The sequence below is a fragment of the Lactuca virosa genome, chromosome 1 (assembly GCF_052849685.1).
Source record: "Lactuca virosa cultivar CGN04683 chromosome 1, Lactuca_virosa_CGN04683_v6, whole genome shotgun sequence".
Taxonomy (NCBI): Eukaryota; Viridiplantae; Streptophyta; class Magnoliopsida; order Asterales; family Asteraceae; genus Lactuca; species Lactuca virosa.
The window spans coordinates 272,638,087-272,661,736 of NC_136426.1; the positions used below are offsets into that span (position 1 = coordinate 272,638,087).

Consider the following 23,650-nt stretch of genomic DNA (forward strand, 5'->3'; position numbering starts at 1 on the left):
CCTAAAGTCCATCCCTTTCACACAAATACTCAGATTGTCTAATAAGGGCTCAAGTATCCAAGCCCAAAAGGTGGCCCAAACTTGAAACCTAAACTTGCTAACCCAACAGACTGAGTACGTGGGGCGTACCCGGCTGTACGCTCAACGTACTCTGCCTTGACCAAGAAACGCGTTGTTGACCACCTACGCCCAGTGTATGCCCAACGTACGTGGTGGCCATGCAAATCTTCGAATAAGGGCTTAATCTATTCAGTCCAAACGTCAAATAACCAGATCCAAGTCCAAGAAGGTGCTATTAACCATAAAGTTTCCAACTTTATGGTTATCCATGCATCATTAAGACCCAAAACCAACCTCTTAGTTGGTCTTAACCACTAAAGACCTCTACACTTTTCATGCAAGCACTAAGTGAGTCAAGGAAGCATTTTTATGACTTAACACAACTCAAATCTTCTGAAAAGGCAGCTCTTTTGGTCTTAGAGTAACATTTACTCATTAAGTCCAAGAAAAAGGGACAAAACTCATAAAACTCCATATGGCTAGATGTCTAAGAAATACAAGTAAAGTTTAAGGCTTTATACCTTATGGAGCTTCCCAAAGAGATGAAGATCTCAGATCTACAAGCTTGAATCCCACACCAAAGTTTCTCAAAGAATCCTTTCTTCTTTCTTCAACACCAAGAATGCACGCACACACACACACACACACACACACACACACTCAAGCTCAACACATACTGTAACGACCTAAATTTTACAAAGAAAATTTTCACATTTATCTAGTCAACCATATTTCATAAAACATGAAAATCCCAATAATTGTTCTCAAAACCACCATCATTACAACATTATTATTTTCAAAACATTAGAGTGTCCCCCAACTCGTATTGAAAAAGAGAGATAGAGTGCACGCCGCATCATCACGCCTTGCCTTTGCCCTTGGGCTCCAATGTACCTGAAACAAATCCACAAGCGGTAAGCTGAAAGCTTAGTGAGTCCCCCACAGCATACCCCACACAAACCACATATAACATTAGCTATAAAGCTATCTCTACCACATATCACACGTTAATAGCTATGAAGCTATCTCTACCGTTTGCCACTAGGGCTATCTCTACCATTAGCCACAAGGCTATCTCTACCATTAGCCACAAGGCTATCTCTACCATCAGCCATAAAGGCTGTCTCTACCATTAGCCCTAATGGGATATCTCTACCGTATACCATGCATACACACATATCACACCTCTACATAGCAAGTAATCCAACTAAAGTAAAATGGGCCGGCCTTGGTGCCTTAGACCCATTGGTATGGTGAGAAAACTCACCTCACAAAGCTGAATCGGCAACTGAATTCAGATATGTCCTGCTGCACTTCCCAAACTGCCTATAACCAATAAGTAAATTATCTTAACCCAACCCCGAAGGCTCCTCTGAGTCAAACCTGGTCAAAGTCTAGGTCTACAGTCAAGGTCAACAGTCCAGATTGACCTTGACTCGACGAGTACAATCAGTTACTCACCGGATCCCTGCTTAACTCATCGACTCGCCGAGTCACCAAAGGGACTCGTCGAGTTCCTTGATGTTCACGGCCGTAAACCACCCACCGAACACCCTTTACCATAAACCATTCGCCGTAAGCCCTTGGCCGTGAACCTTGGCCATGAACCTTGGTCGTGAGCCTTGGCCGTGAACCTTTGGCCGTGAACCTTGGTCGTGAACCTTGGTCGTGAACCTGTGGCCGTGAACCCTTTCCAGTGGGACTCAGGGTCCCAAACTTTAGATCTATCCTCTACTAGTGCAGATAACACGTAAAGTTGCAAACTTTACGTGCATGCAAGGCCTCTCATGGCCATAATTCTCAAAAGAATTTAAGGATCTTGAACTGAAAATGACAGATTGATACCTCAAACGAATGCCCAACACGAAATAGATGCTTGATCTAGTGTTTTTCCTCTTGGTACTTCCTCTTCAAGCTTGGAATTCTCCCCAAAATCCCAAAGATAGCCCCCAAATGCACTCACTTCACACCTTCGAGAGTTTGCGGCCGTAAACGGTCTTTTATCATGATAAGGGAGGCCACAAGGGTTTATAATGATGTTTATATAGGGGACAAACCCCAAAATTAGGGTTTTCATTAAATTGCTCAGACTCGCCGAGTCGACTCGCCGAGTCGCTCCCGTTCGCGTTTCATGATTTCACGACTTTACTCGACGAGTTGGGCTCCCAACTCGCTGAGTTCATGCATAAATCCTTTCCAATTCAGACCAGGTGTTACAAGTGTCCCCCACTTGAACTAGACTTTGTCCTTGAAGTCTGCCAAAACGAATAGTTCCGGATAGTGCTCTCGTATCTCCTCTTCCGTCTCCCAAGTCCATTCGGAGCCTCTCCGATGCTGCCATTGCACTTTCACCAGTCTTACTTCCTTATTACGAAGAACCTTTGTCTTCTTATCCAAGATGGCAACGGGCTTCTCGATGTAGTTCAAGCTCTCATTCACCTGGATATCACCCAACGAGACAACCGTAGCCTCATCTGTGACACACTTCCGAAGTTGCGACACATGGAATGTGTTGTGAATCTGGCTAAGCTCCTCTGGAAAATCCAAGCGATATGCCACTTTGCCCACCCGGGTCGTGATCCTGAACGAGCCTATATACCGTGGCCCCAGCTTGCCCCTCTTCCGAAACCTGTTGATCCCTTTCTAGGGTGACACCTTCATCAACACGAAATCCCCCACCTGAAACTCAAGGTCTGATCGCTGTCGGTCAGCATAGCTTTTCTGACGGCTCTGCGCGACCCGCAACCGGTCGCGCACCTGATGAATCAACCCAGTAGTCTTGAGCACCACTTCAGTGCTTCCCATGACCCGATGTCCAACCTCATCCCAACAAACCGGGGTTCGGCACCTCCGACCATATAACATCTCGAATGGAGCTCGGTCGATACTGGCGTGATAACTATTGTTGTACGAAAACTCTGCCAGTGGGAGATACGTATCCCACCTCCCTCCAAAATCCAACACGCATGCCCGTAGCATATCCTCCAGTGTCTGGATCGTTCTCTCACTCTAACCGTCGGTCTGGGGGTGGTACGCCGTGCTAAAATGTAGCTGAGTGCCCAGCTCCTCGTGGAATTTCTTCTAGAACCTAGATGTAAATCGAACATTGCGGTCAGAAACTACCGACACAAGCACCCCGTGTCTAGCCACCACCTCACGCACGTAAATATCTGCCAACTTCTCTGCGGATATACTTTCGGATATCGGAACGAAATGGGCACTCTTCGTCAGTCTGTCCACAATCACCCATATGGCATCCACACCTCTCACAATCCTTGGCAACTTCGTAATGAAGTCCATCGTGATCTCCTCCCACTTCCACATGGGAATGGGTAGTGGCTGGACCTTACCATGAGGCCACTGATGCTCGGCCTTGACCTTCCTGCAAGTAAAGCACCGCTCTACAAACCACGAAATTTCCCGCTTGATGCATGGCCACCAATAACTCAGCCTCAAGTCCCTATACATTTTTGTAGATCCTGGATGTATAGAGAACTTGGACTTATGCGCTTCCTCTAATATCTTTTGTCTCACTCCCCCGGTCACCGGTACCCACACCCGGCCACACTGCGTCAAGAGACCACGACTATCCTTAACAAACAGAGGATATTGTGCTCGGATCCTCTCTACCTTCCAGTTCTCTTTCTTCACTCCCTCAACCTGAGCCTCCTTGATCATCTCCAACAATGGAGAGATCACCGTCATCCTCAAACACACACTCGCAATCGGGGAACCTGCCGTCTTATGGCTCAAGGCATCGGCCACTACGTTGGCCTTCTCTGGGTGGTATAAAATCTTGCAATCATAGTCTTTTAGCATGTCCAACCACCTTCTTTGCCGCATGTTGAGGTTCTGTTAGTCCATCAAATACTCCAGACTCTTGTGGTTGGTGTAAATGGTACACCGCACTCCATACAAGTAATGCCTCCAAATCTTGAGGGAAAACACCACTGCCCCCAGTTCCAGATCGTGAGTAGGGTAATTCACCTCATGTGGCTTTAACTGTCGCGAGGCGTACGCTATCACATGCCCTCTTTGCATCAATACTGCACCTAACCCTGTAGTCGATGCATCACAGTACACAACCAGATCGTCTAACCCCTCAGGTAATATAAGGATCGGAGCTTCACACAATCTCCGTCTTAATGTCTCGAAAGCCAACTGCTGATCCGTACCCCACCGAAATGTCACATTCTTCTTGGTTAGTCGTGTCAATGGCACAACAATCTTGGAGAAGTCCTGAATAAATCTTCGATAATAACCCGCTAAACCCAAGAAGCTACAAATTTCTGATGCATTCTTCGGTACTTCCCACCGCATCACAGCCTCAACCTTGGCTGGATCAACAGAAATACCCTCCTGGTTGATGATATGCCCCAAGAATTGTACCTCTCACAGCCAGAAATCACACTTGGAGAACTTGACATACATCTTCTCCGCCCTTAGGGTCTCCAGCACCTCCCTTAAGTGCTGTTCGTGCTGCTCCCTGGTCTTAGAATAGACCAGGATATCATCAATGAAAACGATCACCAATCGATCCAGCATCGGTCTACACATCCTATTCATAAGGTCCATGAACGCTGCTGGGGCATTGGTGAGCCCAAACGGCATCACTACAAACTCATAATGCCCATACCGAGTCCTGAAAGCCGTCTTCGGTATATCCTCATCTCGAATCCTCATCTGATGGTATCCCGACCGAAGATCAATCTTGGAAAACCAAGACGCACCCTGCAGCTGATCGAACAAATCATCGATCCTTGGCAACGGATAACGGTTCTTCACCGTTAGCTTCTTTAGTTCCCTATAATCGATACACATCCTGTGGGATCCATCCTTCTTTTTCACAAAAAGGATTGGTGCTCCCAACGAGGAACTGCTCGGACGAATGAACCCTCGGTCTAACAGCTCCTGAAGCTGTGTAGATAATTCTTGCATCTCGGGTGGTGCCAACCGATATGGTGCCTTTGCTATCAGAGCGACACCTGACACCAAATCGATGCGAAACTCCACCTGCCTCTCCGGAGGCACCCCTGGTAACTCTTCGGGGGAAGACATCCCGAAAGTCCTGAACAACTGGTACACTGCCTACATCCTTCGTGATCTCTACCCTTGTATCCAAGATATATGCCAGAAATCCCGAACAACCCTGCTGCAGGAACCTCCTAGCCCTCGCAGCCGAACAGAGGATCGGCCCCTGCGATGCCCTATCACCATGTATCACTAGTTCTCCCCCACTTGGGGTTCGAACCCTCACCAATTGATGCTCACAGTCAATCATGGCCCTGTTGGCCCCCAACCAATCCATTCCGATAATCACTTTCAGCCCTCGCAACGGTATCGGGACTAGGTCGACACAAAATCTCTCACCAAGCACATTTAGGACACAGTCCCAATACACCCTCGCAACACTAATGGTGCGGTCATCTGCAATCTCCACCTCGAGCGGGGAACCTAAAGTTCCCGACGCATCCCGAAACTTCTTGCTAAGCGCAAGAGATACAAACGATCGGGTAGCACTCGAATCAAATAAGATGTGAGCAAACATACCATTGACCAAAAAGGTCCCTATACAAGCATATAGTACACATAAGCGAAACAGATCCATAGAGTAGAGAAGAATAAATACATACCAGCCACAACGTCTGGCGCTGCCCGTGCCTTCTCGGTAGTCAGCTGAAATGCCCGGCTCTTTACCGCCGAAGCATCCATCTTAACAGGGCGGCCATCGGTAATCCTCATTGTGGCGGGCACAGGTGATGCCACTGCTCCTCCTCCTCCCTGCAACTTCGGACAGTTTACCCGCTTATGGCCGGTCTGATTGCAGTGAAAACATATTAAGCCCTTCGCAGGGTAGTCCCTGCTCATATGGCCCTGCTAGCCACATGCATAACATCTCGAGCCTGCAATACGACAAGCTCCATTGTGTACCCGGCTACACTTGACACATCGGCCCCGACCCTGCTGACCCTTGCTGGGAGTGTCTGACGTCTTAGGCTTCTTAGCCTGTCCACTGCTGCCTGAGCCTGCTCAGGCTTCCGCTTTGTGTGGGATTCCAGCTCCATTTTCTGTTCCTTGGCATTCTCCACGATTTCATTCAGGGTCTTTCACCCCGTGAAGCTCACAAACTCCCGGATATCATCCCTCATCATGGAATGATATCGGGTCCGTCTCATTTCCTCATCGGTAGCATACTGAGGGATCAACAAAGCTCGTTCCTAAAACTTGGCGGTGATCTCCGCCACAGTCTCGGTGGTCTACTGCAAATCATGAAACTCTCGCACTAGCCGTTGCACCTCAATGGGTGGCGCAAACTCCAAATCAAATCGCCGAACAAACTCGGCCCCGGCTGGTCCCACCTGTTTAGTAACCTCGCCCCACCAATCCCGGGCTCTGTCTCTCAGCATGCAAGAAGCAAACCCAACCTTTGACACATCCGAGCAAGAACTCGTGTGTTGAGCATTTTTGATATCCGCCACCCAGCGTCGGCTGAGAATGGGGTCCCTGACCCCGAAAAACTCTGGCGCCCACACGCCTTGAACTCTCGGAATGAGAGAGTCCGGGCTCCAATATGGCCTGAAGCAATCTCAGCCCTGAATGATATGAGTTTCTCCTCCATGATCTCTATAATGCCCTCCTTGACCGTCCCACAGATGACTGGGGTAGCGTCGAGGATGCCCTTTGTAACCTCGGCTGCAATGATATTGCGCAGTCTCCCATCAATAGGCTCGGTACCGCTGCCCGATCCAGACCCAGACCCCGATCCCGATCCTGATCCTGATCCCCCTGTCCCGAATCGTGTCATCACCGTGCTGAACTAAAATATCATAAGTCAGGACATCTATAAAGGGGATCTTCCTACATCGGTCCTCCTTAGAGTGATCAGATCTAGCATTGGCTCGGGCATATGTCCTATGCTTTCTGTAGTACGGGCCCAATACTACCTTCCACACCTACTTGTGCCTTTCCCCAAAGCTCTACCTGATAGCTCCAATTCGTCCCAAAACAAATCATATACTACAAACCACCGCATACCCCAAACCCTAGACTGTTCTAAGATTTTCTCTACCCACATCAAACAGACCAATCATAACAGGTTGCCTTTATGCATGCAAGTTATACACAGAAGAGGATCAAATAGACTTTCGAATAAAAGATTCTACCCTAGGACCACAACTAGACAAGGAACAGGAAATAAGGCCAAATCGATCATTCTAAGGCTATAAGCTCCTAACCGTATATAATTTTAGAAGCATACACATAGCAAATTCCATACGATTATCCAAGTTCAAATATCAGAATAGCATGGCTAGCATATTGGGGAACTACTTACTTGGCTCGGCTGATCACGCGCGTTGCACTCTCATCTTTTCCTTCTTTCAAAAGCTTTTTATGTCATTTTTGAAAACCAATTTACCATTTCCTTAGTTTGAGTCGTGAGACACCCGTGAGTATGCCTGAATCCCTCAAACCAAGGCTCTAATACCAACTTGTAACGATCCAAATTTTACAAAGAAATTTTTCATTTTTAATTAGTCAACCATATTTCATAAAACATGAAAATCTCAATAATTGTTCTCAAAACCACCATCATTACAACATTATTATTTTCAAAACATCAGAGTGTCCCCCAACCTGTATCGGAAAAGAGAGATAGAGTGCACGACGCATCATCACGCCTTACCTTTGCCCTTGGGCTCCAATGTACCTGAAACAAATCCACAAACGGTAAGCTGAAAGCTTAGTGAATCCCCCAGAGCATACCCCACACAAACCACATATCACATGTTAATAGCTATGAAGCTATCTCTACCGTTTGCCATAAGGGCTATCTCTACCATTAGCCACAAGGCTATCTCTACCATTAGCCACAATGCTATCTCTACCATCAGCCATAAAGGATGTCTCTACCATTAGTCCTAAAGGGCTATCTCTACTGCATACCATGCATACACACATAGCACACCTCTACATAGCAAGTAATGCAACTAACGTATAATGGGCCGGCCTTGGTGCCTTAGACGCATTGGTATGGTGAGAAAACTCACCTGACAAAGCTGAATCGGCAACAGAATTCAGATATGTCCTGCTGCTCTTCCCAAACTGCATATAACCAATAAGTAAATTATCTTAAACCAGCCCCTAAGGCTCTTCTGAGTCAAACCTAGTCAAAGTCTAGGTCTACAGTCAAGGTCAAAAGTCCATATTGACCTTGACTCGACGAGTACAATCAGTCACTCGCCGGGTCCTTGCCTAACTCATCAACTCGCCGAGTCACCAATGGGACTCGTCGATTTCGTTGATGTTCATGGCCGTAAACCACCCACCGAACACCCTTTTGCGTAAACCCTTGGCCGTAAGCCCTTGGTCGTGAACCTTTGGCCGTGAACCTTGGCCGTGAACCGTGGCCGTGAACCTGTGGCCGTGAACCCTTTCCAGTGGGACTCAGGGTCCCAAACTTTAGATCTATCCTCTACTAGTGCAAATAACACGTAAAGTTGAAAACTTTACGTGCATGCAAGGCCTCTCATGGCCATAATACTCAAAAGAATTTATGGATCTTAAACTGAAAATGACAGATTGATACCTCAAACGAATGCCCAACACAAAATAGACGCTTAATCTAGTGTTTTTCCTCTTGATACTTCCTCTTCAAGCTTGGAATTATACCCAAAATCCTAAAGATAGCCCCCAAATGCACTCAATTCACACCTTCGAGAGTTTGCGGCCGTAAACGGTCTTTTATCGTGATAAGGGAGGCCACAAGGGTTTATAATGATGTTTATATAGGGGACAAACCCCAAAATTAGGGTTTTCTTTAAACAGATCGGAGTCGCCGAGTCGACCCTCCGACTCGCCGAGTTGGTCCCGTCCGCGTTTCATGATTTTACGACTCTACTCGACGAGTTGGGCTCCCAACTCGCCGAGTTCATGCATAAATCCTTTCCAATTCAGACCAGGTGTTACACATACGAGGGCTAGGGCTTGCAAGATCGACTCAAGGAGGGTGGAGGCTGAAAGGGTGAGGGAAATGAGGTTATAAGGGGGATTATATAGGGCTCAACCCTAAAAATTAGGGTTTTCAATATGTGATGAGTAAGCCTTGCATACGTTGATGTAAGTCCCGTGTACTAGGGCGCGCCCTAGTACGCTAAGCGTACACACATACACATGGCGTATTCCCATTCCTTCCAAAGTACGGTTTTGCCATTAGCGCTTCTCATGGCTACTTCCTTCTAGTACAGGGACCAAAATGACATAAATTAAAACCATGATGATGAATTTAAAAGTAGCTGAATACCGGGGTGTTACAAGAACCTTCAAGCAAACAGTTTGGAATAACTTTTTCCATCGCTTGAAGTACCGCAACCCTGAGTCACCTTACTCTAAGTGGAGGATCACCAACCGAGCTGCAATGAAGTTCAACGACATATACATGTACGCGATGAATAACCCCCAAACCGGTGCAACTGAGGTGGATGTCATGGCTAAAGTTCGAAATATTTACAAGGCAAAAGTTGGAAAAACTTTTTTCAATGAGTCGTTTTGGGGAGCTGTGAAGGGCAATCAAAAATGGCTAGATCTAAAAAGTCCTGACGATTATGCGGGGATGTCCAAACGAACCAAAACTTCGGAGTCAACCCACAATCAATCTTCTGATGTGCGTATCGGAGGGATTGACCTCAACAATGAAGATACTTATGAAGTTCCAACTCGTCCTATGGGACGAGACAAAGCAAAAAGAAAATGGTAGTGTCGGTTCGGTTAATGATATTAATATTCTTAATAACTCGCCAATATTCAACAAGGTGTATGACGGTACTGCCCCAGATTCGTCATTTGTGCTCAGAGGAACGAAATACAAATTTGGGTACTATCTTGTGGATGAGATCTATCCTGAGCTTTCTGTTTTGATTACAAGTTTTTTATGTTCGGATGACCCTCAGAGGTCCAGATTTAAGAGAGTCTAAGAAAAAGCAAGAAAAGATATCGAACGAGCATTTTGAGCACTTAAAAAGCATTGACAGATAGTTGCAAAAGTATCAATGTTTTGTGATATTTATACTATGACAGAGGTGATGTATACATGTATCATATTGCATAATATGATAATAGAACAAGAAGGAAACACGATATGTGTGTACGGCGAGAATGAAGTCATCCCATAGACACAACCACTAGAATATGGTGGTCAAGAATGGATACAAAGAATGAGGATAATTCACAGTGCAGTAATCCATACCAATCTTCGCCACCATTTGACCGATCATCTTTGGACGATGGGCAATCTTGATCTAAATATGCCACGGGAAGACGAATTGGAAGACCAGTATTCGGAGGAAGACCCGTTGCTTTAGTGTGTTTTTTATGAAGTATGTTTTAGTTATGAAGTGTGTTTTTATGTAGTAAGTCGCGTTTCTAGGTTCGTGTCTATCGGTGTTAAGTCATGTTTGGCGTGGTTTGAATTATTAAATCGTGTTTTTAGGTATTTTAAGTTTTAATTTATTGTAACTTTTTTAATTTAATATGAAATTTGTGTTTTAAAAAATATAATTGATATTATATTAATTTTTTATGGTTTAAAAAAATAAAGTTTGTTTAATATTTATGCACAAAAAATGTTTCTATATGAAATAAAATAATTTAATTAAATTAAAAAAAGAAAAAAAAATGGAGTGCTAAGAGTGTTATCACTCACTATTAAATATTAAGATTATGTGCTAAATGGTCAAAAATGAGGTGCCACTCCAAAATATGACGTGACAAAGTGTTAGGAGTGTTACCACTCCCTTTAGCCTAAACAATGATATATATAACGATAAACTGTTTTAAGGGAATACCAAATAAAGATTGCAAGATTTAAACTTCTGACCTCCTATACAATCAACCACCATCTCTACTATTAGGCTAGGTAATATACATGTTATTTTTGCTAAAAGTTTATATTATTATTATTATTATTAAAGTTAAATACTCAAATTATCGGTCGTCACTTAAATAGAAGATTTTCATGGGAATGCCTAGCGGTATTATTCGAGCAATCAACATTCTTTAAAAAAACATATTGATCTGAATGCTTTTGTGTTAAAAGGATTAGGAATAAAATTCTTAGTCGTTTTTTGGGAAGATATATGTGTTGAAGACACGAATTCAAAACGAAAATTTCCTAGGTTTTTCACTTTGGCCCAGATCATTCGTGTTACATCAAATATCAGTTTTCCTTGTCAAATTGGCGAAGATTTTTACGTTGACAACCTATGAGAGGGGTTGAACCTTCTTCAACTCCTTGCGCCAACCGCTACCCAATCGGTGCTCTGAAATCCGGTGATCAAACGTCAAACTTCGATGGTCAATGATAAGAAAAAGGAAAGAATGGAAGAAGAATCAAAAGGAGGGCTAAATTTATTCAATTACAGAAGCTCAAAATGAGTCTGCCTGCCCAAGCAACTAAGACGAATACAAAAACAACCTGAATTTTCTGAATGATTTCCCTATCCCATTCTACTGACATATATAGATTTTATTCTAACTGACTCCCACGTAACAGAATTATTCCTTGGCACGTGAATTGGATCTCCTTCGATAAACCATAAATGGTTTGGACGCATTGGGCTGCTCCACACTATTGGACTCATCCATTTGTTCTTTATCAATACTCGCTTCTTGAAATTCAAGCTTGTCCTCAAGCTTGAAGGTAGGAAACTATGTCTGAAGGGAAACATCGTCTTCCCATGTGGAATCCTCACTCAAACCTTATGTCCGTTGTATCAACCATTGTTCAAATTGACTTCCGTCCTTTGTGATCATTCGTTTAGACAGACAACGCACAAGATGTTTCTCATCATTAGTGTCCCCTAGCAGTCCAGGTGGTAGTTCAGGTACCACTGTGGCTGTCCCCACAACTTTCTTGAGTAAAGAGACGTGAAATACTGGATGGATGCGAGCCGATTCTGGTAATTGGAGTTTATAGGCCACAGGTCCCACTCGTGCAATGATGGGGAAAGGACCATAAAAACGTGCTGATAATTTTTGAAACTCGACGTCACGGCGATGTTTGTCGGCTGATGTTTTCATGTATGATTGGGCCCGTGATAGATGATATTTCAGTTGTTGGATTGCTTCATCTCGATCTTGCAATTCTTGTTGGACAGCCTCACACTGTATTTCACCAGGGGCGTAACGAAAGATGGTAGGAGGTGGGCGCCCATAAACAATCTCAAAGGGGGTGGTGCTTGTGGAGGAGTGATAGGTGGTGTTATGCCAAAATTCGGCCCAAGGAACCCAATAGGCCCAAGTTTTGGCTTGATCGGCAGAAAAGCATCATAAATAAGTCTCGAGGCTGCGATTAACCACCTTAGTTTAACCATCTGTTTCGGGGTGATAGGCTGAGCTGAACTTCAAATCGCTCCCTTGCATTTTAAAAATCTCTTGCCATAATTTGCTAAGAAACAAGGGGTCATGATCGCTAAGGATTGTCTTCAGAATACCATGGAGGCGAATAACTTCCTTGAGGAAGATTTCAGCCAAGGAACGGGCTGTGTAAGGGTGTTTAAGCAGAATAAAGTGGCTGTACTTGGACAGCCGGTCAACCACCACCAAAATAGCGTCATACCCTTTTGATTTTGGTAATCCAGTGATGAAGTCGAGGGATATGTCTTCCCAGACTGCTGTGGGAATAGGGAGGGGCTGTAAGAGACATGCAGGAGCCAAAGTAGATGATTTATAGCGTTGACAAGTATCACATTCTTGAACAAAGCGTTTGACAGCATCAGTCATCCCAAACCAATAAATGTTAGCTGATAGTTTCTTATAGGTACGGTAGTAACCGGAATGTCCCCCACTAGGACTACAGTGAAACTCATTGAGAAGTTTGGATATCCATGGTGAGGTAGACGGAATAACCAACTTATGCTTATAAAAGAGACGCCTGTTTTGAATGTAGAACTTAGGATAGGAGAGGGGGTTTTCTATAAGGCTATTGAGAACCTTTTGGAGCTTGGGATCGGAATCGTAATCGTCTAATAAGTTGTCCCCATCGAGCCATTTTGGAGTAGATACCATGGTAAGTAGCTTAGAGCCTTCATGAATCCGAGAGAGTGCATCGGCAGCTCGGTTCTCACGTCCTGGCTTATATTGGATAGAGAAGTGGTAACCCATTAATTTGGCTAACCAGTTTTGTTGATCGGGGGTGGTGATTCTCTGTTCCAACAAATGTTTGAGGCTTTTTTGATCAGTGAATACAGTAAAAGTTCGACCAAAGAGATAGGGTCGCGAATTTTGGATTGAAAGGGCAAGTGCCATAATCTCTTTTTCGTAGGCAGATTTGGCTAAACTCTTAGCTGATAATGCTTTACTGTAAAAGGCAATGGGTCATTTTTCTTGCATGAGGAATGCTCCAAGTCCTCTCCCGGAGGCATCACACTCAATCTCGAATGGTTTAAGGAAATTAGGGAGGGCGAGGACCAGAGCAGATGTCATATAGAGCTTCAGGGTCTGGAAAGCTTGCTGAGTTTCAGGTCCCCAATTGAAGTTGTCCTTCTTGGTGAGTTCTGTGAGTGGTTATGCCAGCTTGCCATACCCCTTGATGAATTTGCGGTAATACCCGGTAAGACCAAGAAAACCTCGTACGCCCTTCACATTGGTTGGAACGGGCCAATCCAAGATGGATTGGATCTTGCTTGGGTCCATAGAGACGCCATGTTTGTCGATGATATGGCCAAGGTACTGCACCGACTCCAGACCAAAATGGCTCTTCTTTTGGTTGACTACTAACTGATGTTCCTGCAATAAGGTCAACACTTGCGATAAGAGATTGAGATGATGGTCCCATGAAGGGTTATACACAAGGATGTCATCAAAGAAGACAAGCACTCCCTGTCGAAGAAGTGGCCGAAAAATATTGTTCATCAATGCTTGGAAGGTGGCCAGAGCGTTGGTGAGGCCGAAAGGCATCACGAGAAATTCAAAGTGCCCATCATGTGTGCGGAAAGCAGTCTTTTTGATATCTTCATCTCGCACTCGGACTTGATAGAAACCGGACTTGAGATCGATCTTGGAGAAGTATTGAGAACCATGTAATTCATCGAGTAATTCTTCGACCACAGGGAATGGGGTATTTGTCGGGAATCGTCACTCTGTTTAAAGCTCTGCAATCGATACATAGGCGCCAGGAGTCATCTTTTTTTTACCAGAATTACTGGGATGGAAAAGGAACTTTGGCTAACCCGAATGATGCCTGTTTGTAACATATCATTAACTTGGCGCTGTATCTCATTCTTCTGGGCATGAGGGTAATGATATGGGCGAACACCAACCGGGCCCTGGCCCTTGAAGAGGGTAATTTTCTGCTCGATGTTACGAATAAGAGGTAATCCTTGTGGAGTTTGGAAAAGGGAAATATGTTGGTGGAGCAGGCTATCCAAGGTTTGTTGGTGGGGAACGGTGAGAGTAGTAGGTTCTTTGGTATCAATACTGAGGCTGATTAAATGGGGTTCTAAGTAGTTCTTCAAATCAGAGTGGTTAAGAAGTGGGGAATTAATACCTTTGAGTTTAATTTGTTCCCCTTGCTGCCAGAAAGTGATTTCCTGAGTTTCCCAGTTACAGAGCACATCTCCAAGGCGACGCAGCCACGCAATGCCTAAAATAAAGTTGAGTGGGCCGAGATCGTAAATGAGGGCGTCTATAGAGCAGATGAAAGATCCGAAGCGCAAAGGGACATTGCGGCACTAATTTGTTACCCATACTCGATTTCCGTCGCCCAGGCGGATACCCAAAGGACCGATGGGCTGGAGGTCGAGACCAAGAGCGCGAGCAAGCTTTTTTGAGAGGAAATTGTGTGTAGCTCCACTATCAATAAGGATTAGGGCAGGAAAACCATGAATATCTCCTAGTAATTTCAGTGTGTTCAGATCGGAAATGGAAGAATTGAGTGTGACACCACAGAGCTCGAGGGCATCACATTCGCCATCTGGTGGGGTGTCATCGGTAGTGTCTAAGTCAGCCAGGCGCATTTCACCATCGTCAGTCACCTCGCCACCATCAGCAAGAAGCATGATGCATAATTGCCCTGAAGCGCATTTGTGTTGAGGAGAGTATTTCTGCCCACAGCTAAAACATAATCCCAAACGATGCCGTTCTTCCCAATCGGATTTTGATAAAGGGCGGGTCCGGGTAATGGATGACGAAATGGGTCCTTTTGCACCGGGTGGCCCAATAGCAATAAGGGGTTTATTGAATGAAATGGGCTGAGATGTATCCGACTTTGGGAAGGTCTGAGTGCTCATGGGTGTGGGCGGAGACGGAATACTCCATGAAGACGAAGGACGAGATTTGGTGGACGTCACTGATGTACCAGTGGTGGCGATGGAGACGTGTCTGGAAAGATCCATGGCATGATCACACGAAATAGGGTTGAGAGCTCGTACCCAATTTCGAATCTCCTCTTGTAATCCTTTAAGGAACATTCCAATTGCTTGTTCCTCCGATTGGTCTGGAATGAGGGCAGAAAGGGCTTCAAATTCCTCAATATATTCTTCGATGGAGCCCAGTTGGAATAGGGAACCCAAAGCTTCATGAGCATTACGAAATTTTGTGCCATTAAAACGCACCAGGAGTTTATCACAAAATTGGGGCCAATCGGTGGAAGGATGTTTAATCAAAAGGTTGGTAAACCAGTTGAGGGCCACGACGTCCATACACATCTGGGTGAGGTGAAGTTTTTGAGTGGTAGGTATCTGATTAACTTGGAAATATAGTTCAGCTTTGGTGATCCAGCCTCTGGGATCGGTTCCATCAAATTGGGGTAGTTTAACTTTAGGTAGAGAAAATAGGGTATTGTCAAAGTGGTTTTCATGGATGATGGAAGGGATGAAGGTGGAGCTAGACGGTTGTTGAAGAGGAAGGGGTTGGATTTTGGGTTTGGGGAAGCAGAGTCGACCACCGATTCAGGAACTGGGTGCTTGCCCTGTGAGGAGGATTAGACTATCTTCTCCACAGTACTGGGGAGGTTGGTAATGGCAACTTGCATTGAGGTCATCTGCTTGGAGAGCTCGCGCAATTTATTTGTGAGGTGTTCAATCTTCTCATCTGATGACATAATACGAGATTGAGATCTGGTATTGGCAGTTGGAGTGTCGGTGTGTACCATGGTTCACGGAGGAGAGGGAAGGGTAAGGGCAATGGAACCAATTGATAAGAAAAAGGAAAGAATGGAAGAAGAATCAAAAGGAGAGCTAAATTTATTCAATCAGAGAAGCTCAAAATGAGTGTTCCTGCCCAAGCAACTAAGCCGAATACAAAAACAACCTGAATTTTCTGAATGATTTCCCTATCCCATTCTACTGACATATATAGATCTTATTCTAACTGACTCCCACGTAACAGAATTATTCCTTGGCACGTGAATTGGATCTCCTTCGATAAACCATAAATGGTTTAGACCCATTGGGCTGCTCCACACTGTTGGACTCATTCATTTGTTCTTTATCAGTCAACATAAAAGACACCATGTGCTAATTTTTATTTATTTATTTATTTATTGTAATGGCAAACTATACTCCTAATATAATCCTAAACACCACTTATGTTTCCTAGTGAGATTTGAACTCATAATCTTTCATTTTAGAGAGTCATTCCTTACCACTAGGCTAAAGACCTTCTTATACTAGTAATTTATATGAAAAGTTCTATATTTATTATTATCATATTTTATCCCTAAATCTCTTGTTACGAGCAATCATCATATCATACTATATTATAAAAGAAACATTTTTCCTTTCACCACATTAATTTGAAACTCATGCATTTTTTCTTTCACCACATTCATTTGAAACTCCCATGACTTTTCAATTTCTTTATAATAATAATTATAACTTGGTTAATAAGGTAAATAAATATCAAATCTAAAGTGTGATCATATATAAACTAAATTTCAATATTAAAATAATATATTTACTTCTACTTATAAAGTTATGTTTTTTTTAACTTTTAACATATTATACTTAAATTATTAGTTATAATATATTGCTGGATGTAAATCATTATCATTTTAAATATACAATTTTGGAACAATTTGTATAAAATATTTAAATTATTAATTTGAATATAACATTACTCGGTTAACTTAAATATAAAATTTAGTTTAACTTAAACAACCCAAAGAATATTTTGTAAACAGTTAAAAGTGATTAACTGTAGTGTCTTTCTAATAATGATTATAAGTTGATTAATAAGGTTAAATAAATATCAAACCTAAAGTGATAAATATACTAAATTTCAATTTTAAAATAATATATTTACTTCTACTTATAAAGTTATGTCTTTAACTTTTAACATATTATACTTAATTTATTAGATTTAATATGTTGTTGTATGTAAACCATTATCAGTTTAAAGCTACAACTTTTGAACAGTTTGGACAAAATACTTAAATTGTTAATTTAAATATAACATTACAATGTCAACTTAAATATAAATTTCAGTTCCACTTAAAAAACCAAAGAATATTTTGTAAATAGTTAAAAGTGATAAATTGTAGTGATAAATGCAAAAACTTAATTGTAATCTCAATTTAAGTAAAAAATTTCCTAAAGATATTTTTATAATCGTTAAAAGTTTTCAATAAGTAGCTTAAAATAACTTACAATAACAATAGTTAAAAAGAACTCTATATAAACGATTATATTGTTACCTTTAAAATATAAAAACAATGTTTGATGTTTTAAATAATTATAATGATAGAAATTAAAACATTAAGCAAACAAATTTTAAAAAATTAATTAACATTAACAACAACTATAAATAACATTAAACCATATATTATATTTAATTTTATTTATGTGTAACTCGCAGATAGAAGTCATTCAAACGATTGAGATTATGCAGTTATAATAGATGTATACATTATCATATAATTCAAAATAATCAATATATTATCTCAATTTAGTATACAAATTATTATATCAAATTTAACAACGTTATTACTATATTTTAAAAAAACATATATTCGTAAGGACTTCAACTATATAGGTGTTTCTGTATAACTCGCGGACATTCGCCTAGTATTATTATATTATGATGATATTCATGATTCGAATGTAAAGGTATCTATTTCATTATGGATAAATTAACAAAAGACCACAACTATTCTATTATGATTATCACTTTGCTTCCCACTCTTGCATAAATTTTATATTTTGGACGATAAAATAAACGAGAAACTGAATCATGTGCATATTTTTATTTAGAGGGGCTTATTTGTAGTCAACGATTATAATGTTTTTAAGCCTAGTGCTAAGCGAAATATTGGTACATATCTCTAGGCAAGCTGGTTCTCACTTGATAAGTATATTAAATTAAAAAAATCATATATATAAAACTTTAAAAAAACATAAATATATAATGCATAATGCATATATATAACTGAAAATATTTAATCTTAGAACTTGGATGTTCATTAAACTACATAGACACTAATATCAAACAGAATATTGTATAATACAGTTAAAAACATCAATATATATGGTGCATTTTCTAAAGGTTGAAACATAATATGGTTACTAGTGTTGACTCTAAAAGACTCCACATAATACCATGAACACCCCTAGCAAGACCTGTTAAAAATGGTTCGAGCATTGGCAGGGTGGACAAACTTAAAACTTGGTTGCTGTTTGATAATTAATTAAAAGTTTATAGGAGTCCGACGTCCGTGAAACTTTTCAAATTATTGGAACTTAAAATCCTTACGACGAGAAACTTTAAATATAAAAAGATGAGTAACTGAATAAGATATATAATAGCCGGTTGCTGTAAAACAACAATTAAAACAACAAAAGACCATATTATATTTATATATAGTTTAAAAGAGCAATACAAACAGAAATCCTTACACCACCACGTGTTTTACATAATCATCTCCACCCACCTACCTGGTATCAATCAACAAGGATGAAACAGTACTTGTTTTTACTTTAAGTGGAACCCCAGGTTTAGGTTTATTACAAAATGAAAATACAAACAATAATTTATGAGAATGAGATAGTTTTTGCATGAATAGAAAGTCGAATGGCTCCTGTTTTCCCTCACTTGCAAAGGGAAACGAGAATGCGGCGAGGAGGCTTTATTAGTGGACGTCGGCTGTGAAGAACCATCAAATTATTAACAAGCATGACATCACCTTTCTTCCAAGGTATTGCAACACACTCTTCTTCAAGGATTCTCAAACAGTCTTTCATGGCAGAATCCGACAAAGGTTCACCATTCCCAAACTCAATAGATCTGCTGTCATCATAAATTTCAGCATTCGCGGGGCCACCATAACTATTTGCGAGACTATTGAACCATGTTTTTCGTTGACTTCCTTTGTCAAATCTTATACCTGGCACCGGACCTGTTATAGTTTTTACACTATTTCCCATCCATTCAAGCTTTGTTCCCAACTTCGCTGCCCTGTAATTATAGATTAAAATAATGTTATTCTTGTATTACAACTTTGTGTAGCGAAATGTATACAAACCTTTCCTCTGCAACATTCTTGTCATCGGTCATGTATGCGGACTTCCAACCGCTGCCAGTGAAAGATGATGGAAGATCCTCGTCACTCATTATTTTTGTGTACGTCAATCCATGCTCCTCAAGTTTTGCAACGAAATCTGGGTGCTTCTCTTTCATCTTGTCGTAGATGATATGACTCAAAACAATTGGAGTTTCTCCCCCGCTTCCTGGTGCTTCCTCACAAAAGAAAAATAGCTTCGAGGGGTAGTCTGGAACCTGTTTGCATGCATGACGTATACATTCATCAGTCAAATGTTTTAAAGAGGAAATGAAAATTTTAAGCAGTGGATGCATGTGAATAGATTCAAGGAATTTACGTAAGCCATCTCGTGATGGAAAGGAATAGTCTTATCCTGAGGAGCTTCGTTTGTGGTGTAAATCCGGCCAAGGATTTTGGTTCGAGAGGCTCGGCCACCAACATAGAACGCTTCAGGGAAGCCAAATGCCTCCACGACATCGTTCATGTCGGAAGTAGAGCTTACAGGGAAGCCTCTGAAGAGGATAGCACCTCTTTTCTGGAGAAGTGACTCCAGCCATGGCTTGTGAGCTTTTATGGCCTCTTCAAAGCCATTGAGTTTTGCTGTTGAAGTAAAATCAGCGTTAGAGATTGGGGATAACACCGCCGGGAATAGAGCGCCATCGCTGTCAGGTTTTTGCTCAGGTAGTTCTACTTGTTGGAAGATATTGCCTGAGGCCATTTTGATTGTGTTGTGGTGTAGTGGGATGCTTTTGCATGCTTCGTAGATTGGATTATATATAGTGATGATCACAATCTGTTCTTGTATTAAAAAAATGGGAATTGGGATAATCACAAGAATCACATGCTTTGTATCTAATAATTAATACATTGATCTAAGATGATAAATTAAATGATCGACCATATGATATCAGTATTTGGGCCGTGAGCCCGTGAATTGTAAATTGTTTCTTACCGTAAAATAATCTTACAAATATTTAGAAGAAATTTTCAGAAAATATCTTATTTCAAAGTATTATTAGAAAATTGTTTATATTTTATAAAATAATGATGTTATTTTGCCAAAACAATCAAACTGCAAATCATATAACGTTATTTTACAGAAAAAAAAACTGAGTTTTTTTACATTATATATCTGAAATTATAATAATTTTTGTACACAGCGTTTGTCGGTCACTACAACTTTAACACCCTATGGCGACGACGAATTCGGACTCTATCCCGACGACATGTCGTCGGGATAGGGTATGCCAACGACATGTCGTCGGGATAGAGTCGTCGGTATAATCGTGTCGGCATAGATCAATAGTGTCGTCGGTATAGATGTCGTCGCGATAGCTTCACCTATGGCGACAACAAGTCGTCGGGATAGTGGCTGGAACGAGGTCGCCGGCGAACAACTCGCCGGTGGGAAGGTTGAGGCAGGAAAACGAGCGGTGGTGCTTCACCACCGGTTAACTACCCTACACACCAAAAAAACCCCAAATTCGGGGTAAAAATCATTAGCACACATCAATATTCAACGAAATAGTAGTAGAAAAGGTTTACCTGGAGCTAATCACCGGCTAGTTGACGTTGGAATTGGATTTTCGTCGGAGAGAAAGAGATGGCTGCGTCGTTGTGCAAATGAGCGAGGGATGTGCCATTCTTTAGGGTAAACTCCTATGCCGACGACATGTCGTCGGTATAGGGTCAAATAAACGATGTCGTTTCAATTATTTGCTGAAACAAAAAAAAATTAAAAATTAAAACCATATGGCGACGACATGTCGACGGGATAGACCTGGGATGCGGATCGCCACGTGTCATGCCGACGACTGATCGTCGGTATAGCATACACAAAACTACATCGTTTTGTTTTTCTCGCATATATATTAAAAATAAATGGAAAATATATTTTTTGATACCTATACCGACAATTGTCGTCGGCATAAGTGTCGTCTGCATAGGTCCATATCCTTGTAGTGGGTATAGAGTAGTTTATAGCATTTTTTTTTTAATTTGAGCTGTAAATTTGCAAGATAAATGGCATTTTATTGTGATATATAATAAAACTGTTGATCTGTTAACATCTTATAGTTGACATTTTTGGTTTACTTGTGCAACCCCAAAGGTTAAAAGCTTTCATAGACTTATTTAAATTCTTTGTGATACAAGTTTTTCTCGGACTTTTAAAATTCATAAGAAAAACTATAATGATGAACCTTTTTCAATTTGTATTATATTTTTTACGATTTTTTCTTTATATATTTAATATATAAGTGTGTACACGAGTAAAATATCTGGATTGAAGCATACCACGTATTTTTAAGAGAAAATATATATGATAGTCATTTAAAAAAATTACCAGAAAATAGCAAAAAAATAAAAAAGAATACTTTTAGCCATAAATTCCGCAAATGACGTCATCCGCTAAAGACGATATCATCTACGATTTTTTTTTCCCGTAAAATACATTTTTAACTGCAAAAATGCAGGTTTAATCTGCAATTGCCGAAGTCACCGACGAAAGGCGATATCATTATTTTTTTAAACGTTTCACTACTAGAAAAATCCTAATTAGCGACTACATCAATTTAGTCACTAACAATAGAAGTGTTGTCACTAAAACGGTTTGTAACACTTGTTTTCATGACATATATTATTACAGGAAGGGTAATGCACTTTGAAATGTGTTATGGTGTATCATTGCGAAGTAAAAGGAGAATATAACACTTCTTAAAGTAGATTGGTATTGTTGGAAAGGCATGACGCTCCCATATATATGTGCGTCGTGTCGGGTCAAGGTTGTGCTCAACCTTAGTCAACGGTAAAAAGTCGCAACGTGAGTATATTTATTATCACGACGCATTAAGATGTTCGGTGTTGGACACATGTAGCGTGGACGAGACACGTAGTAGGGAATTGAGGCGTTTGGATCTCTGGACAGTTGTATGGGCGCGATGCGCCCATAGATTGCCACAACGCGTTTCCTCATAATTCTTTAATGTTGCAAAACCCATTAGGCTTCCCCAGGGTGAGCAACTAGCGAGTAACGAGTATTCGGTCTAAGCAGGGAGTACTTAGATTAGATAAATTATATGAAATTAATTTTAGGAAAATTATATATATAACAAATAATACAAGTGTTTTAAAACTGAATAAAAAATAGAGGAATATCAATAACAATTAAAGTTTTTTTTTTCTTTTCTAAAACAAGGGTTATTGGAATCGGCGTTAGTTATTAGAATTTATAAAATGGTGTTATTATGAACTCAATAGTAAGCTTCATAGATGAATTCCCCAGTGGAATTCTTGACTTGGTTAACCATGGGGTTTATGAACCATAGTCTATGTAATTGTCAGATATTTTAAAATGAACTGACGACTTACGGGGTTAAGTCGTTATGTGATTGTTTTGGGGAGCTTGACGAATTTGGTAACAAATGGTTACCGAGTTTAGTTGGTGATCAAGTAATTAATCATTGTGGTTGAGCCGGTTGAGTTGCATTATAGATACGCTAGGCTATATAGATTAAATAATTAATCTACTTATATTGGTTGTGAGTAGTGGAATGTTGGTGAAGCCGTTTATGGCTACAAGTAATGGAGAATTGACATAGTGATGTATTATTGGAATGTATACAAACGGTTTAGTTTATGACCATTGAAGTGTATGAAAGAAGTTTCTTACTATATAATATGTCACATTGTATGTCCATTTTATGGTAGAATGCAAACGTACCGTTAATATATAAATATGTGTTATGCTAGAGTAGTCTTGGTGTGATAGTTGTAAGGCAGTATGATGAGGTTGTATGCCTCTGATGAGATGATGGAAAGAATGGTATTATATCGTGAGTCTATACGCCGGAAATATATGGTATAGTTTTGGTGACTGTAATACCATCATTTGAGGAATACAAGTCAATAATGGACGTGGTGTTTGTAACGTTGTACTTGGAGGTGGTTATTAAAATAAGATGGTAGTCTTCGTGATTGTAAAACGATCATCTGAGGAATACAAGTCAATAGTAGACTTAGTATTACTATCATTTGAGGTATACAAGTCAATAGCGAACT

General features: G+C 41.1%; 1 protein-coding gene across 1 annotated transcript; it reads right to left on the bottom strand.

The window, feature by feature from the left end:
- Window positions 1–18,878: 18,878 nt before the first annotated feature.
- LOC145109374 (clavaminate synthase-like protein At3g21360) lies at window positions 18,879–20,334 on the bottom strand. The gene is made up of 3 exons (XM_079046513.1): window positions 19,929–20,334; window positions 19,574–19,827; window positions 18,879–19,506 (listed from the first exon to the last, which is right to left on the bottom strand). The coding sequence occupies exons 1-3, from the start codon at window positions 20,307–20,309 to the stop codon at window positions 19,140–19,142; spliced, it is 1,002 nt and encodes a 333-aa protein (XP_078902639.1). The 5' UTR covers window positions 20,310–20,334; the 3' UTR covers window positions 18,879–19,139.
- Between the last annotated feature and the right edge of the window lie 3,316 nt (window positions 20,335–23,650).